The 15,868-nt window shown below is 40.2% G+C and overlaps 1 protein-coding gene across 1 annotated transcript; it reads right to left on the reverse strand.

Moving 5' to 3' along the window:
• Positions 1–229: 229 nt before the first annotated feature.
• On the reverse strand, positions 230–13,663 carry map3k8 (mitogen-activated protein kinase kinase kinase 8). The gene is made up of 8 exons (XM_088918938.1): positions 12,949–13,663; positions 11,752–12,095; positions 9,391–9,561; positions 6,854–7,115; positions 5,134–5,240; positions 4,158–4,310; positions 2,101–2,347; positions 230–1,113 (listed from the first exon to the last, which is right to left on the reverse strand). Exons 2-8 carry the CDS (start codon positions 12,070–12,072, stop codon positions 986–988), a joined length of 1,389 nt encoding a protein of 462 aa, XP_088775064.1. The 5' UTR covers positions 12,073–12,095; positions 12,949–13,663; the 3' UTR covers positions 230–985.
• Between the last annotated feature and the right edge of the window lie 2,205 nt (positions 13,664–15,868).

The raw sequence follows: 15,868 nt of genomic DNA on the forward strand, positions 1-15,868 counted from the left end.
CTATCCAGGCTCTGCCTAGCTTCGCCTCCCAGATGTGACGGGAGCAGGCTACAGGGTAGTAATGCTGGTGTCGGACAGTTTTTTGTAAAGATTTGGGAATATTCTCGTCATCAAAGTCATCGAAACATGCCCACTTGTGAAAGAGAAAAAAACAGGACGGAAATGCTACTTTTTATTATGTATTTGTAGCTCACTAAAATACAAAGGAAAAAAAAAAACTCTGCCCAGATGATGTTACAAAAGAATCTTTAATCTTTAACATTTATCCATGTCACAAGCACAAATCCCAAACATGTAAAGGATTAATATTTTCATCTCACCGGATGTACATTGAAAGCTACACAGCCAGTACACTCTGTTATTACACAAACCTATTGCCTGGTAAACAGTTTTAGGCAACCTGCACAGCAAATACAAAAGTGTCTCTTCCATAGGAACAAGTACGTAAACACAAGCTAACCTTGTATTTAGAAGCAATATAAAGAGGCAGATCATTGTTTGCCTAGGTGATAGGCAATGAATCAGCATGAATCATTTCTATTAGAAACATAATATTTGATTTGTACACATCACACGAGAATTATCTACCGATATCCCCAAGCATTGCTAGTACCTCTGAAACAGTAGTTACTGACAATAGCTACATTTTTTATAGTGCACTATTCTGTGTTTAAAAGTTTATAGGTTTATTGATTTTATACGTATTACATCACATTATACCATGCATAACGCTGTCTTAATGCCTGGAAGCGTCCTCAAATGCTGTTATATGAGAACGTCCCTCAAAACCATGGGTCCAGCTTGTTCACCATGGGCTACATTCCACTCAGCTGCCCCTCAAGCACAGGGGCAGGCCTTTCCAAGGCACTGACTCCGCAAGTCACCCCAGTAAATGTTCTGGGCCCCTGTCGAATTCTAATCGACTGGCACCTCCCCCCTTCCTCATGAGCAGGCCTTCCTGCGCTGGAGGGCCGGTGTCTGCGAGCTAGCCGTACTCAGAAGCTGGGGGCCCTCTTACTATGTTGTAGTAGTCTGCTAGGGCACCCAGGTCAATATACAGGGATCCCTTTCTCTTCAGGTGTATAGAGTCTTCATTGCTGCATATAGATGAGTCTGAAAAAAATAATAATTACGATTTAGTGTCCGAAGCATAGACATAATACCATTGCTCTGTGTTAAGTATGAAACCAGCCCAGTCAAATGCGTAATATACAGTACCAATCATTTCTTTCAAATATCCCAGAAGGTAGATTGTTCTCCCTTCACCCCCTCCTCCAGACATGCACATACTGCAGAGGCTCAAGAACCCAACTTTGTGATTAAAATTAACCAGAGACAGAACATTCATTGGGTTTTATTTGTCATTTCATTACTAAAGCAGCATGACGGAAAGTGTCACTCGTAACCTCAGCAGACGTCACTAGGAAGGGATGTGGAGTAACAAACGTTGGGGCAAATTACGTTGGTCAAGCTGCTGTTTCCCAGGCACTGGCTGACACCTCTCTACACAACTGCCCAGGACGTCCCACAAAGTGAGGCATAACATCCCAAATCAAGCACCTTGTAAAATCAACACCCTCACACGGTGGATCTGGAGTGAGAGTGCTGATGGTTAAACCTGCTGACCTGCACGCCTGCTTTTCGCACTTCAGAACAGATAGTAAGATTATTTATGTGGCTGTTTTTTACACACTTTGCATTGGAGTCTTTCTTCAAAGGTGGTTCCCCAGGCAGAAAAGGTTGACAGTCCTGCTCTGGACCACCGAATGCTACATCCGATTGCGCAAAGTGAAATAATGCTGAATTTAATTCGATCCAATCTCCTCAAACGTGACGTACAACCCAGGATCAAAGGCAGCTTGTGGAATGAAACATATTCAGGAGGAGCTTGGAACTGGGACCCAGGAGGAAGATTTACAGTTTACCGGACTAGCAGGGAACAGTACCCGGAATGATTACGTCATCTTCCTTTAGAACAGTTTGTTCAAAATTTCTCACAATCGCTTTAACCAGCTGGAATTCAGTCATCTCGTGAAAACCACGGGACGGCCCCCCTGGCCTGGAGGAGGAGCAGCAGCACAGAGTGAGGGGTGGACGTACCCTGGGTGGAGTCGGCCACCTGGCTCTGCTGGCGCAGCATGGGGTGTGTCCCCTCCCACAGGGCGGAGTCCAGGCTCCAGCAGCGCGGCTGATCGGCCCGCGGGGGGTTAACGGCCTCGTCCCGCAGCAGCTCGGCGGCCGAGCGCCGCTGCTTGGGGTTTCTCTCCAGAGCCCCCTCCAGGAACCTCCGCATGGCTGCGCTGCAGTCCTCGGCAATGTCCTCCAGCGGCGGGGCCTGTTTGTGGATCTGCCCGGGGGAGAAAACGAGAGGGGCGTGCCGTCAGGGCTGGAAAGCACGAGAAGGGTTATAGAAACAAGGGGGGGCCATTCGGCCCACCTGGCCTGCTGGGCAGTCGGTGCTTAATGGAACAAGTAAAGGTTGATTCCCTGCTGAAAAGAGAAGAAAGGAAACACAACGTTTCATCTGTGGAGCCTTCTTTGGGTGTGTGCAGAAAGACAGCCGAAACCAAAATTATCCTGAAACTAGGATCACTCCTTCCCCCTTCTCTCAACAACTCATTTCCTTCTAATTCTCTCTTTTCATTTGCAGGTTTTGACATCACACCTCTTTTCACCTCTCGACTTCGCACCACCTGAGTGCCCATGCTGCCTCCCCCCTGCTCCCGCCACCTCTCCTCTCTCCCGGCTTTTGTTCTCCTACGCTATATCACCTGCTGACTTCCCTCTCTCTCTCACACCCGACAAAGACTCCACAGCCAAACATGTTTCTTTTGCATGAAATAAACCTTTACTTGTTCCTTTGCAGCCTACACATACTGATGCTGCTACGTACTGGAACAGCTAGCGCTAAATGGATCCAAGGATCTCGCCCAGCTGTTTCTTGACAGAAACCAGGGTAACGGCTTCAGCAGCATGACTGGGTAGCTTGTTCAATACTCCCACAACACTTTGGGTCAGATAGTGACTCCTGTTCTTGGGTTTAAAGCCCTTCAAAAGCACAACCCAGGGAAATCTGTCAGCAATCCACTTATGTAGGGAGTTTCTGGCCCTCCTAAATACGCAGTGGAAATATCTACAGTATCTAAGTCCCTTTTTTTTTCTGTTCCCTTTTGTTTTAAGCTATTATGGGATGGGAGCTGCACAATATTTTTCTTCCTTTCAGTTAAATTCATAAGAAAAACCACAATAAGTCAAGCGCACACAGGATTTAACAAAGAAACATTTCAAGTTTACATCGTCCTGTTCACCTCACAATTAATTTGTTGAATTAAAGCACTTCCTATTTTCTGCATGCACACAACTGAAAGCAGTAATGGAAAAGCACAATTTCAAAATAGTGGTATTTTTGGTTTCAGTAACTTGAAAAAGCAGAACCAGCTGTCTGAGAATGTACTGAAAGTGGAGATGGGTAACAGGATTTGAGAAAAAGAATGAAAAAAAAACATTTAGAAAGAATGATTTTAGAACTCTGGCCTCAGTTCACAAAATCTATTCTACTGTGTTATTTACTGTTACCCTTAGTATGCATTCTTAAAAAAACTGTAAACCAATGAAAAGGGGCATAGTTTTGTTACAACAAAACACTAAATAAACCAGAGGGTAATGACTTGTGAACGGGAATTGAAATGATATTTTTCCATTTTTCTCAGCTTCTTTTTTTTAAAGTAAATTTAACACCCCCTACCCACCCACAGCAAAGTGAAGAGAGAACATTTTTTTTTATAATGGAAACAGCTTAACAAAAACAAAACATGACCAAAATGCTACACTTGCAGCAGTCACAAGATTGTATCTCCACCTTATGATGGAACGTACACACTAAGTGTGCAAAGGTGTTGATTGCAACATGTGCGGAGAAATAAAATGAGACAGTCTACTGAAATGACTGAGGCACATGAAGATGGCTACAGAAAGACAAAGCACAAACACGCTGATGATCGTGAAATACTAACTTCTGGATTACAGCAGGATTACAGCCTTGAACCTGGCAGGAATACAGCCTTCATACTGTGTATGTGTCTGCATTACTGGTGCACATCAAATCAGGCATTCAATCTAACAAAACACAGGAAAACAAAAATACTAACGAGACTTACTATGTACAGATAGGAGTGATAGGCAGAAGGAGGGTATCTCTTCACCCAGGGAGGGCTGCCTGTCTGCATGTGAATGACCGTGGCGCCCAGGCTGTAAATGTCGGCCTTCGTTGTGTGACCTCTGCAGAGAACCACCTCGGGGCTCATGTACATCTGCAAAAACAACGCCCAGTCTATCAGCTGGCAGAGCTCCTTCCACGGCAGACCTTCCTTTTTAGCATTTCCATTTCGAACTCAAATGTGAACCCCAAATCTTCAGTCCTTCTTTCAGTACAATTAAAACAGCACCCACCACCACCAATTGCTATAATGTCAAGGCAGAAACATTATTCAACCCCAAAAACCTCTCTCCCCTTGGCAGTTACACACAACGCTCTTGCTCTCTCCAAGACTTCCCCTTAAAACATGTCAGACGTCTTGCTATTAACACCCGGACACCTGGTCACCACTGCTGCCATTCACTTGAGTGGACAAAGACATCCATGGCAAAGTGGGTAGAGAGGAGAGCTACAGTAGTGTATTTAAACCATTAAAACCTCTCTGACCCATTTATTGGCATCAATCCATAGAAATGAGGGGAAAAAGAAGGTGGAAATAAACTTCAATATCTCAGCATAAACTCTTGTAAACACTGACCATTCAATGCCTTCTGCAAGTACAGGGTACATAACATTACAAACAGACGAACTATTCAATATAGTCATATAGTAACCTACAGTACATCTTTTTATTACACGTTGCTTAATTAATATTACAATAGTTATTTCTTTCTGTCCCTTTACATTTTAGAGATATACATTTATTACTAATCAGTTTAGCCACATAAAAACACCCAGCGGATATCCAGCAGATGAATCACCTCAGAGGTGACAGCCATTCTCAGCCTTTACAAGCCCTGACTGTTAATGACTCAGAGCGGCTTTCTTCCTGGTTTCTTCCAAGTACTGAAGCCACATTGTCAAACAGCATCCCTTACCTCAGTCCCGCGAAGATCCCTTGGAATGTAGACATCTTCCGTCATTTGGACAGTGAGGCCAAAATCCACCAGAACAGCTTTGGTGGACATCAGCACTATATTGCTGGCTGTAATGGAAACAGGAAAAACAGAGGTCAGACCGAGCTCTCCAGTAATGGAATTTCAATCAAGCTGACATTTCACAGCGGTGCACAGCAGTAGTTTAAAAAGAGAACTCAATTGTGCCGTCCGAACAGTATGTTTCAGAGCAGTAAGGCAACTGAACTCTGAATATCTTTTAAACAATACTGTTAGCTCAGCACGCGTTGAAAAATATTTGTAATTGTCCACTACTAAAGCAACGTGCCTGTTATTAAATAATTTCCTTGCATACAGAATGCAGCTGCAGTACCAGGGCAAACAACATCACAAGAATAACCACAGAACCTTCATTCAAATTCAAAGATTTCAATGTAGACACTATTGTAAAAAAAAAGTCCTTAAGACTGAACATGCCCAAGGGAAGAATATAAAACAAAGTACTTTAAAGAATGAGCCACAGACATGAAAAAAAAACATCACCACCCTCAGTCACATGCTATAACTAATATTTCAATGTTCTAATTTCATTGAAGCTCATCTGGAATTTCCAGAAGCCAGCAAGTCTACATTCCACCACTACACAGTACATTTTTATATGCTGACAAAAGGAAGGAAACACGAGACTCAAACCACTGATTTCCAGCATCAGGGAGTGTAGCATTACTACATTTACAATAATTATTGCTGAACTTTTCTTACTGCCCTCTGTCAATAATTTACCAAGCTCTACTGGCCTTAATTGGCTTCAACGTTTTAAAGCATGTGTTGATACAGCTTTACTATTAACAAACGTGGTATGGATCTGAGCCAGATTGATTTAATTTTCTGTTCAGCAGTGTTTCAGAAATAAAAGTTTATTTTTTATCTGACTTAATCAAGGAGGTACAATCTAAATGTATGTAATCTCTTCTACCTCACAATAGCACATATTCACACACAGAGATTACAGTGAGAGCTTTAAAGGAACTGGTAGAGGTTAATTCCATCATGATAAAGTATTAAAAAAAGAAAACAAAAGTCTCAGTAGTGGAGCTTGCTGCATGTGTTTTACCACAGTGTTTCAACTACTTGATATGTGCAATGCCTGAAGAAGATACTGTTTTTGAAACACTGTGCATTTTCTTTTCTATTTACATTCTATTGTGGAATTGACCTCTATTCGTTTCATATTCACATACAATGTTGTCTTCCATTATTTGGATCAACTAAAAAAACTGCACTTAAATAACAGACTACGACACTTTTGGATATCTGCATACTGTATTTCCTCATATAACCAATTAACAGAAATGTAAAATAATCTGACCAAGTCTTGTGCAAAAGTGCCAATTATATAATGAATTTGACACACACCACTAAATCCTTAAATCTTCCCATTACTAATTTATTCCATTCGACTTCTGGTTTTGAAAAATGATTACTCTTCTGGTAAAACTGTTTAAAATAATACTGATATTTGCCCATTCATAAAAAATCAGAGATGGTAGTATATATGCATCATATGCATTTATTAAACCTTCAGAGTCATGTAAGAGAAGTACTATGTTTTGTTCTGATCAGATTCACAGAACACAAATTTGATCGTGTTCTTGATGATCTTGATGGGCTTTGATGCAATCGGACCGACACAACAGCTTACGTTTAATGTCGTGGTGAATAACACTCTTGGAATGCAAATACTCCAGGGCCTTCAGGACTTGCTTGGTGACCCAGATGATCTCAAATTCCCTCATGGGGCCACAGCTCTCCAGCTTCTCCAGTACAGAGCCCCCCTCTCCCGCTTCCATGAAGAGGTGAATCGTCTGGTCCCACAGCAGGGCTCCGTAAAGCTCGGCAATGTTCTCATGCCGGAAGCAAGCCTGGATTTCCACATCCGCTGGCTTAAAGTGCTCCACGGGAATCTAGAAGACACAGAGCACAAGGAAAGACTTGCCGTCACTGAATAAAGAAGAGATTTCTACACAAGTTATTATCTACACAGGTTGCCCTTCGGGAATCACCATCCCCAGTCTCCCTTCCAATCCACCCACTATACTTTCAGAAGCGTTTTTCCCTTTCCAGCACTTTCGGTTTCCTTTCAGAGCACGCTTGCCAAATCTCTGCTTGGAAAGTACACTTCTGTATTTTTTTGTTTCACATCACGAAGAAAAAAAAAAGAGCAGAAAACAGTTACCTTGTAAAGTCATTTAAAAAATAATATGGAGAATGCATATCTTGTATAGCTTCCTTATTCATGAGATGCAGCATTAATTCCAAGATTGCACATGGGTCAAAATAGAAATGTATCTCTTATCCATTACAGACTACTGGCAAAACAAAACTAGTATAATGTGTATTATCTGCAGTAAGGATAGACTCCTTTTTCATTTCATTTACTGGGCTTTGCTGGTATTTACCATATTACATTTAAGTGGTGTTTTTACTGATGAAACAAGAAAAAATGCTTATGATGTCAGTTTAACCCTCATCCCCTTGTGTTAGGAATTAGAAAGCAGTAGAGTTCATTTCAAGGAAACTCCACCTTCTGCTGCTTTCATGCAAGAAAAAAGATTATGTTTGCTGACTAAATAAAGAATAACTGCATGTGTATGAACTTAAACACTTTGGAAAGCTCCCTGTAACTTCCATATTGCTCCAATGTTTTGTTTGTCTGTGTCAATGAACTATAAAGGACATTATGTAGAGTGTACTGTATGTACTAACTGAACTCATGTAGCAGAGCCGGGCAGACAGATAATACAGGCATACTGACACACCACATTCAGGGTGAAGTTATACACCTAAAGTCATAAAACAACAGAATCACTGAATGGTGTTTTCATTTTCAGAACCTCTGGAATACTGCTGATATCTTACAATACATACAAGTATAGGGTACTTCAGTGTTTTTATGCTTAACGCAATGGTAGAATGAGCTCCGACTGCAGTTTAGAAATCCTGATATTAGGCTATCAGTTATCTGTAGCATTGAAAATTGTACCTTTTATCCCCTCCCTATATCACAACATGAATTAATCTGCAGCTGTTCCTTTACAATCACTGCTCATTTCTACTGTTTGTTGAAGGGAGTTTCTGTTGAGCTTCCTGAGTGGTTAGTACATCAGTTTCAGTTCGCAGTCTTGTTTTAGGCATTTACGGTGCTTTCCACATCCCATTGCTTTGCTCAAAATCTTTTATCAAAATCTCTCATCTTACTGTTTTTAAAAAGTTCATGTGCATTGGTCACTATCCATCTCCAGATCGAGGCTACACCTGAATGTGCTCTACCAAACCTAGAAAAGTTAACTTTTAACTTAGGTCAAACGCATTAGTGAACTCCAAATGCTAGAAAAAAACATTTTTTCCCTTTTGCAGCACAAATACAATTAGGAGATACTACAATAACTATAGTTCTCTTTATTCAGTAAATTCTGGTTAAACATTACAATCCATTTTTGGGTAAGCTAGCTGTTTTATTTCAAAATATATTTATATTCAGATGGTACAGTGGCACAGTGGTTGGCATTGCTGCCTAGATTCAAATCCTGGACTGCTACACGTGTGGAGTTTGCATGTTCTCCCATGTTTGTGTGGGTATCCTCTATGAGCTCCAGTTTCCTCCCACAGTTCAAAAATATAATGGTAGGTTAACTGGCTTCTGCTAAATTTGGCTGTGGTGTGAGTGTGTGTGTTTCTGTGTCTGTGTTCCTGTGATGGATTGGCGTCCCATCCAGGATGTTTGTATATATGAAAAACATACTAAACATTAGCATGCATCTACTAAAACCTAAAATATTCCTTTAATTATTTTTCCAGCAAGTCAAGCCTATGACGAAACCGAAGAAGATGGTTTTGTATACTGTATAATGTATAATTGTGTAGCTGAGATTCATTTGGATTTTGTCTACCCCACAGAAGAACTATTCTGACAAAACAAGGATGCTAGTCTCACAGCAAGTGGTGAATGTGAACAGAAACAAGCAGTCCAGTTATAAAAGCCTCTACAGATTGCACCTTCAACCGACTCTTGCTTATTGCACAAGACTGCTAAAGAAAACTATTTTGCAACTGTCAGACTGAAGCAAAACTTGGCTTACTTCCACAACAAGGCAAAGTTATAGTTACCCTAAATGGCACTTTTTCATTATTTTTTGTGCATTAGTAGTCTGGGCGGCACTGATTCAGGTCTTCACTTACAAGTTTACATGCCATTCGCTTTCTGGTTTCTGTGTCCTGAGCCAGATGGACTTTCCCAAAAGATCCCTTGGGGATGTGCTCTGAGCCAGGGCTTCTGTAGGTCAGTTTCCAGGGAAACAGGAGCACGTCAGAGTCAAAACGATAGCGCCCATCTTTCACCACCATGTCTTCCTGTAAATAACCACAAAAACTGCTTTCACAGGACCGAAGATGTCGCGTTTGCAAACCTTTGACATAGTGTCTCTCACCATAGCTTCTCGGAAACTGCTGTCTGGTATGCCACATGTAACGGTAAATGAAAACAAAATGTATCTGGGATTTCGGCAGGTACACTACAGCAGAAATAAGTGATGCCTATTTCATCTCTGGTTGACATTTTTTTTTTGCAGTTTTGATTTATGAGAATTGAAAAGTTGCTTTGTATGTAATAATCTCAACTATTCAACTGTGCACGTCATTGCACTTTCATTCCAAGCTTTCCTAATTGCAGCACACTACAGGCTTCACACAACATCTAGCGCCTTGTGAGAAGAACATCTTTTCATTTGATAACCCAAGCACATCAAGAATAAGCCATTACAGCAGAGTAGAAAAAAAAACAGATGTTTGAACAGATGTTATACATTTTGCACTTCCAGGCACTTTATCTGCAAACAAGCAGTAAGTAATTGTTCCTTGACATCCAAAACTAAGTGTATTATTGTATCTTTTAGCCCTATCAATGAGATAATGTTGCTTGCTTTGAGTCTCCAAGTAAAAAAAGGAACAAAATTAAACCAATAAGTAAACAAATAAATTAAATGACCCCACCATGTAAGCAAAAGTGGAATAAGAATGAAAAGAAAGGCAAAAAGGTATATGAATCATGTACAGTAGTTATTCAATCTGATAATATTCTTCGTGCCACATTTTGTGGAACACAAAATCACACATTAAGTTATCTTTATCATTTAATTTAATGCTTCTGATACTGTGACTCAATTAGCCCTTCTTAAAAGTTGAATAATATTGGTTATCTAATACAAATTTCCCTGGCACAGTTTGAAAATTGTGTGCAGTATGTAAAATCTGGCAGATCTGTTTGCAATTACTTTCCAACCTTTTCCAATTACTCATGGGGTTCCACAAGGCTCTTCCTGGTCCCTACGTTTTCCATCTCTATTAGTAAAATTACTGTGTAAAAGTAACCTGATGCCTGCACAGTTACCTCTAAACCAACAACACCAACATATTCAATCAGATCCGCTTTATGAATTCATTATGCAATGAATGGCCAGTTTCCTGTATGATTTTGTATTGCATAAAATGTGGCACGATTAATATTATCAGATTGAATAACTACATGATTCATATGCCTTTTTGCCTTTCTTTTCATACTCCACCTTTGGGGTCATTTAATTTATTTGTTTACTTATTGCTTTCATATTGTTCCATTTTTGCTCGGAGACTCAAAGCAAGCAACATTATTTCATTGATAGGGCTAAAAGATGCAATCATACACTTAGTTTTGGACATCAAGGAACAATTACTGCTTGTTTGCAGATAAAGTGCCTGGAAGCGCATAGTTTTACATTTCTGGCATTCGATAAAAATAATTTGAACTAGTCCTGATAAGTTTTTTTCCCACTTAAAGTCAAATTAAGAGTTGTTTGATGTCAATACTGGTTTATAAATATCTGGGGATTTAAATGCGTAAAGCATCAATTTTCATAAGTCATATTAATACATTACAATCTAAAGCCTAGACATCATTTCCCTTATCACAACAAATCTTTTGCTTTACGCGTTCCTCTGGTTGGAGTTGGACTATCTGTACTCCTCTCCTTGGATTACTGTTTGCCTACTGAAAGGCCACTAAATCTGCAACCCACCATAACATTTATCACATTTATTCTCTGATAGATTCACCATCTCTCCAAACCAGGAGAAACGCTTCATTGATTTAAGTTACAGACCTTTTACAGGGAAACCCCCTTCTTATCTTTATAACATACAGCAATTCTCTGTACCATCCTGCAATGTAAGACGTTTATCAAACGGAACCTCCTAAGTGCAATTCATGTACTATATTTGGGCACGAGCCATTGACTGGAACAATCTGCCGTGTAAACTAACTCTCCACCTTCGTACTCAAGGGCATTTTTAGTTGTATGGATCAATCTTTTCAACCTGACAACTGCACTTGTTGACACTGACGCGTCCTGTTAGGTCACTGTATGTCCTGTTGTTTTGTTTGCATTTTTGTAATTGCTCTTTTCTGCCTTCAGCTGCTTTGTCTTCTGTGCGACAATGACGCTAATGTCTGGGCCACGATGTCATTGACGACGCTGTTGTACGGCCTCACCTGTTTAAACAACGTACCTTGTTTAACAGCACGCCCGCCTCTTGTGACTGGTGCTTGAAAACAGCCGGTGGTGTATTTGAAACCCGGTTAGCAAACGTCAGAAGGTCTGCGACTGTCCCATATCTGACTCTTTCCAGCAGAAGGTTGTCTTTATTAGCTTCTGGCACCAATGAATCCACAATTTCCTCATTTTCGTCCATTTCCTCATGGGTGAGGCTCTCTTCAAACAATTCTGCTCCTTCGTCGGGATAAAAGGTCCCCATAACGCTGATAAAATCCTCCAAATTCATGTGAGCTAACAAAAGTCTTATCCCTTCATTTTCATTCACGTACTCCATAGTGCCGCTTTTCTTCACTGTGCCTGAAATGAAACATTTGTGGAACGATTAGTGGGGTTAGCGGGGTGGAGATGTGATTCCATGGTCTGTACACAGCCTGTTTGGCAGAATGAACTGTACAGCATATCGAATTAAAGGATGTTGAACACGCGATGAAACTGATGCATTTTCCTTGCAAAGCAAAGGGGATTTCACGAACATCCCTGTGAGGGAACCCCCAGGTAACCCACCCACGCAATCTTCTCATTACACGGCGGGACGCTTTCAAGCTTATTCTCCACCTTACGAGCAAACTCCAGTCGCCTATTCTACTATATCTTCACAGATAACTTCAAAGTAGCATACGGGGGGAGTCTGTAGCAATTATGAGCTAGTAATTTTAAAGCAGTTGACCTCGATCTCCTAAGAGTCTGCCGCTTCTTTAAGTATGCAGTGTGCGACAGCAGGAAAGCGTTGCACTCGTTAAGTGTGTTAACTGTCATTCACAGACAAAAACATATAAACTACAACCGCCGCCACCTCGATCGTGCGAAAAGCAAGTGTTTTAACAAAATAATATTGTTCTACAGTCAATATATGAAAAACTACCCCCATTCGAGCAGTACACCGAAAGGTTAAGGTTTATTAATCCCAAAGCGATCCATAATGAGGCTTCCCTGTCAATTCTTGAAACCCTAATTTCCAAAGGTGAATGCTCTCTAACGTGAAGTATTTTCAAGCAAAGTCAGTGTGATGTTACTAAGGTATGGACAGTAGCACAATTATGTTATGAATCACAACATAACGAGAAAAAACTATTCAAGTCATGGTGTATTATTTTACAACATTTACACTAAACATAAATAGAAAAAAACGTAAGGATTTAAACGTACTTACCCAGAGCAACAGTTACGTTTTAAACCTTTTGAAGTCTACATCGCAGCAGGGTTGCCTTTAGTCCAGCGAGCCGTCATCCAAATTGAGTTTAATCAGCTGCTGCTCGCACGACCTATTTGATACAGCGGGGGAGGTTCAGAAAATAGAGGAAGTGCAGTGGTTTTGTAGAGGAACGATACAAAATATTGTGTCCTGCTCTCGATCAAATAACCAGTCTTTTAAAAAGTGACCAGTTTACGCTTTTGACGTATAGAGAAAAGATCCAAGCGTGTTGAACGATGTTGCTTGATGCCGTGAAAACAGCTTGAACGGAAAATCCCTAGTTGAAGCACATCCTCGCACTCGTAATTATCGGCGTTACATTTTCATCACGAAAGGGGAATGTCGTTTTCATTGAGATTTATTTTTCTTTTTAAAAACGTATTCGTTTTTTTGTTTCCCAGACCAGAAAATAAATCGTAGTGTCTGAAAAGCACGTTTGACGGCTGCCCAGAGGCTTTTCAGTGTAGTATATTAGTATTAGCAAGCAGTCACCACAGCAATGATAGCGACTGAATCAAAACAACAGTTTTATGGCGTAGCTACACGAGAAACTTTTAAAAGCTTTAAAGAAAACTTTTTAAATGTAGCCTGTAAATGCCAGGTGTTGCTCTGAATTCACCACAAGGATAAGACAAGTAAATGTTAGCTGCTCTGTTTACGTCAATGGTACAGTGTTGAGAAATGTTTCCTCTGGCTTATAAGAACCCCACCTACTCCAAGACCTCCAATGGACAGGAACTTTCCGTTTCATGTGTTTTTGCGCGTAGACCTTTTGAAAGTTAAAAAAAACGACATGACGTACGGTTTGTGGACTTGTACAAAAGACTAAGCACTTGGCGAACTAAATTGCAGCAGGAGCAGGCAACTAATTCAATGCCGAACTACTAATTTTATGTTTAAAAATAGTGTACAGCCCTTGCAAAAAAAAAATCCGGATAATTCGTTTTTTTCCCACGTTTTAATACATATCCTTTTGGTAACTGGATTTAAGTTACATTTGCCATTTACCTTCGAATTTCCAAGTGCAACATTCCTACAGTATCTACAAGTAAAGCGTGAAATGTCTGGGGCTGAAATCGCACCGACTCAACCACCGTGGGTTTTCTTTCAGTTAAGGTGCACAAAACAAACCCGTTTTAAGTGGGTTCAATACACGATTACCAGTTATTGCAAAATTTGCCTCAGCTATCCTAATTGTGTGTGTGATTGTGTTGTATAACAACAACATAACATTTTATGTTTGTTTTAATAGGCTGTCCTTTATATATTGTATCATACACCGTATTTAACGATTTTATCTACGTACTGTATGCCGAATATTTCGAAAAAATGTTGTTGTATGTAAATCTCCCTCCTTAGGATAAAAAAAAACTGTTTAAAAACGCAAATGAAATAAGAAACTTTGTATTTTTTTTATCTCTGACCTTTATATCCATTCAGACACACACAATACCTATACTGTTAGCTTGCCAGCTCAAATAACTATCACAAAATCTGTTCTCCACAGAGCTGTGGAATGTGGCCCGCATACAAAAACTGAGTGGTAGAGAATATGTTTCCATGGGCAACACAGAGCTCACCCAGATACTACGTCCTAAAACAGCATTGTGTACCATCTGATCACCAATATTGATGTTGGTGTGTTTGCTATGACACACTGATCCACACCTTTCACTTAGAAAAAGGACACCACCTTTATAAGTATCTTTTATTCAACACACAGTACATTTCTTGGCCAGCCTCTTTTTTTCAACAGCACTGTTTGTGTTGTCATCTAAAAACAGGCTATGGCTTCTAACCACGGAATAAATATCTATTAAAATATATTTGTTTTAACAAGCTCCTAAATGTTCCTCCCAGTGGGAAGCACACCTTGACTCAAGAGCAACACCTGGCCAGATGTGCTATTAAAATGAAGACCATGCTCTTTTCTATAGTCCCATCTTCTTTGTTTTAGAATTCAGTTCAATATACTATAATAGACTTTAAATACTTTGGCGGGTAATATTTTTTGGAGATTTTCTAATTAAAAAATACTTGACACTCCTATCCTTAACATCACATCGGAACCTTCCCATCGATCTTGGCAAGGTGTCGAGATCAAGGTTCCTCAATGATGAATTGTGTGTAAGGTCTTGCAGAGACAATGTCTTACTGGCTGAGAACCCCCCATAGACTGGACATTGGTTTGCATATTAGATCCTGTCTGTATTGTTTTTTTCTTGATTCACACCAGACTTGACATTTAAGAGGTTTAATCTTCACAAGTGCCCAATCATTTTTTTTCACTCATGCGGTGATTAAGTGTTAATTCAGCTGTTACAGTCACAGTCACTCATTACACCAAAACCAAAATGACACCAAAACCATTTAATAAATGTCCCAAATCTGTATGCATTCTTTTTCTAAAATCGTATATACAGTTAAATGTCTTTTGATGCACAGTGCATAATCAGTCACAAAAATGCACGTTGGTCAGTTTCATATGCTTCATTATAACATCAGTAATCACGATAATATCGAACTGAATTTCAGTGAAATGATCATTTTAACTGAAATTGACCTTATGATTATAATAATAATTCTTACACTTTCATGTCATAGCTCTTTTCTGGACACTCTACCAAGGAGGACTCCCCTCCACCACCATCAATGTGCAGCCCCACCTGGATGATGCGCCAGAACGCTCACCACACATCAGCTATCAGTGGGGAGGAGAACAGAGTAATGAAGCCAATTCACAGATGGGGATTATTAGGAGGCCATGATTGATAAAGGCCAGGGGGAAATTTGGCCAGGACACTGCATTAACACCCCTACTCTTTTCAAGAAATGCCCTGGGATTTTTAATGACCACAGGGAGTGAGGACCTCAGTTG

This window comes from Atractosteus spatula, chromosome 6, assembly GCF_055471065.1.
Source record: "Atractosteus spatula isolate fAtrSpa1 chromosome 6, fAtrSpa1.hap1, whole genome shotgun sequence".
Classification (NCBI taxonomy): domain Eukaryota; kingdom Metazoa; phylum Chordata; class Actinopteri; order Semionotiformes; family Lepisosteidae; genus Atractosteus; species Atractosteus spatula.

Bases quoted from the DNA above. Each gene is read 5' to 3' on its own strand.
- map3k8 (XM_088918938.1), bottom strand. From the start codon at position 12,072: ATGGAGTACGTGAATGAAAATGAAGGGATAAGACTTTTGTTAGCTCAC. The intron at 4,311-5,133 runs GTAAGGGATGCT...TTGTTTTTGCAG, and splicing joins GGGATCTTCGCGGGACTGAG to ATGTACATGAGCCCCGAGGT. The intron at 2,348-4,157 runs GTAAGTCTCGTT...TCCCCCGGGCAG, and splicing joins ATCACTCCTATCTGTACATA to ATCCACAAACAGGCCCCGCC.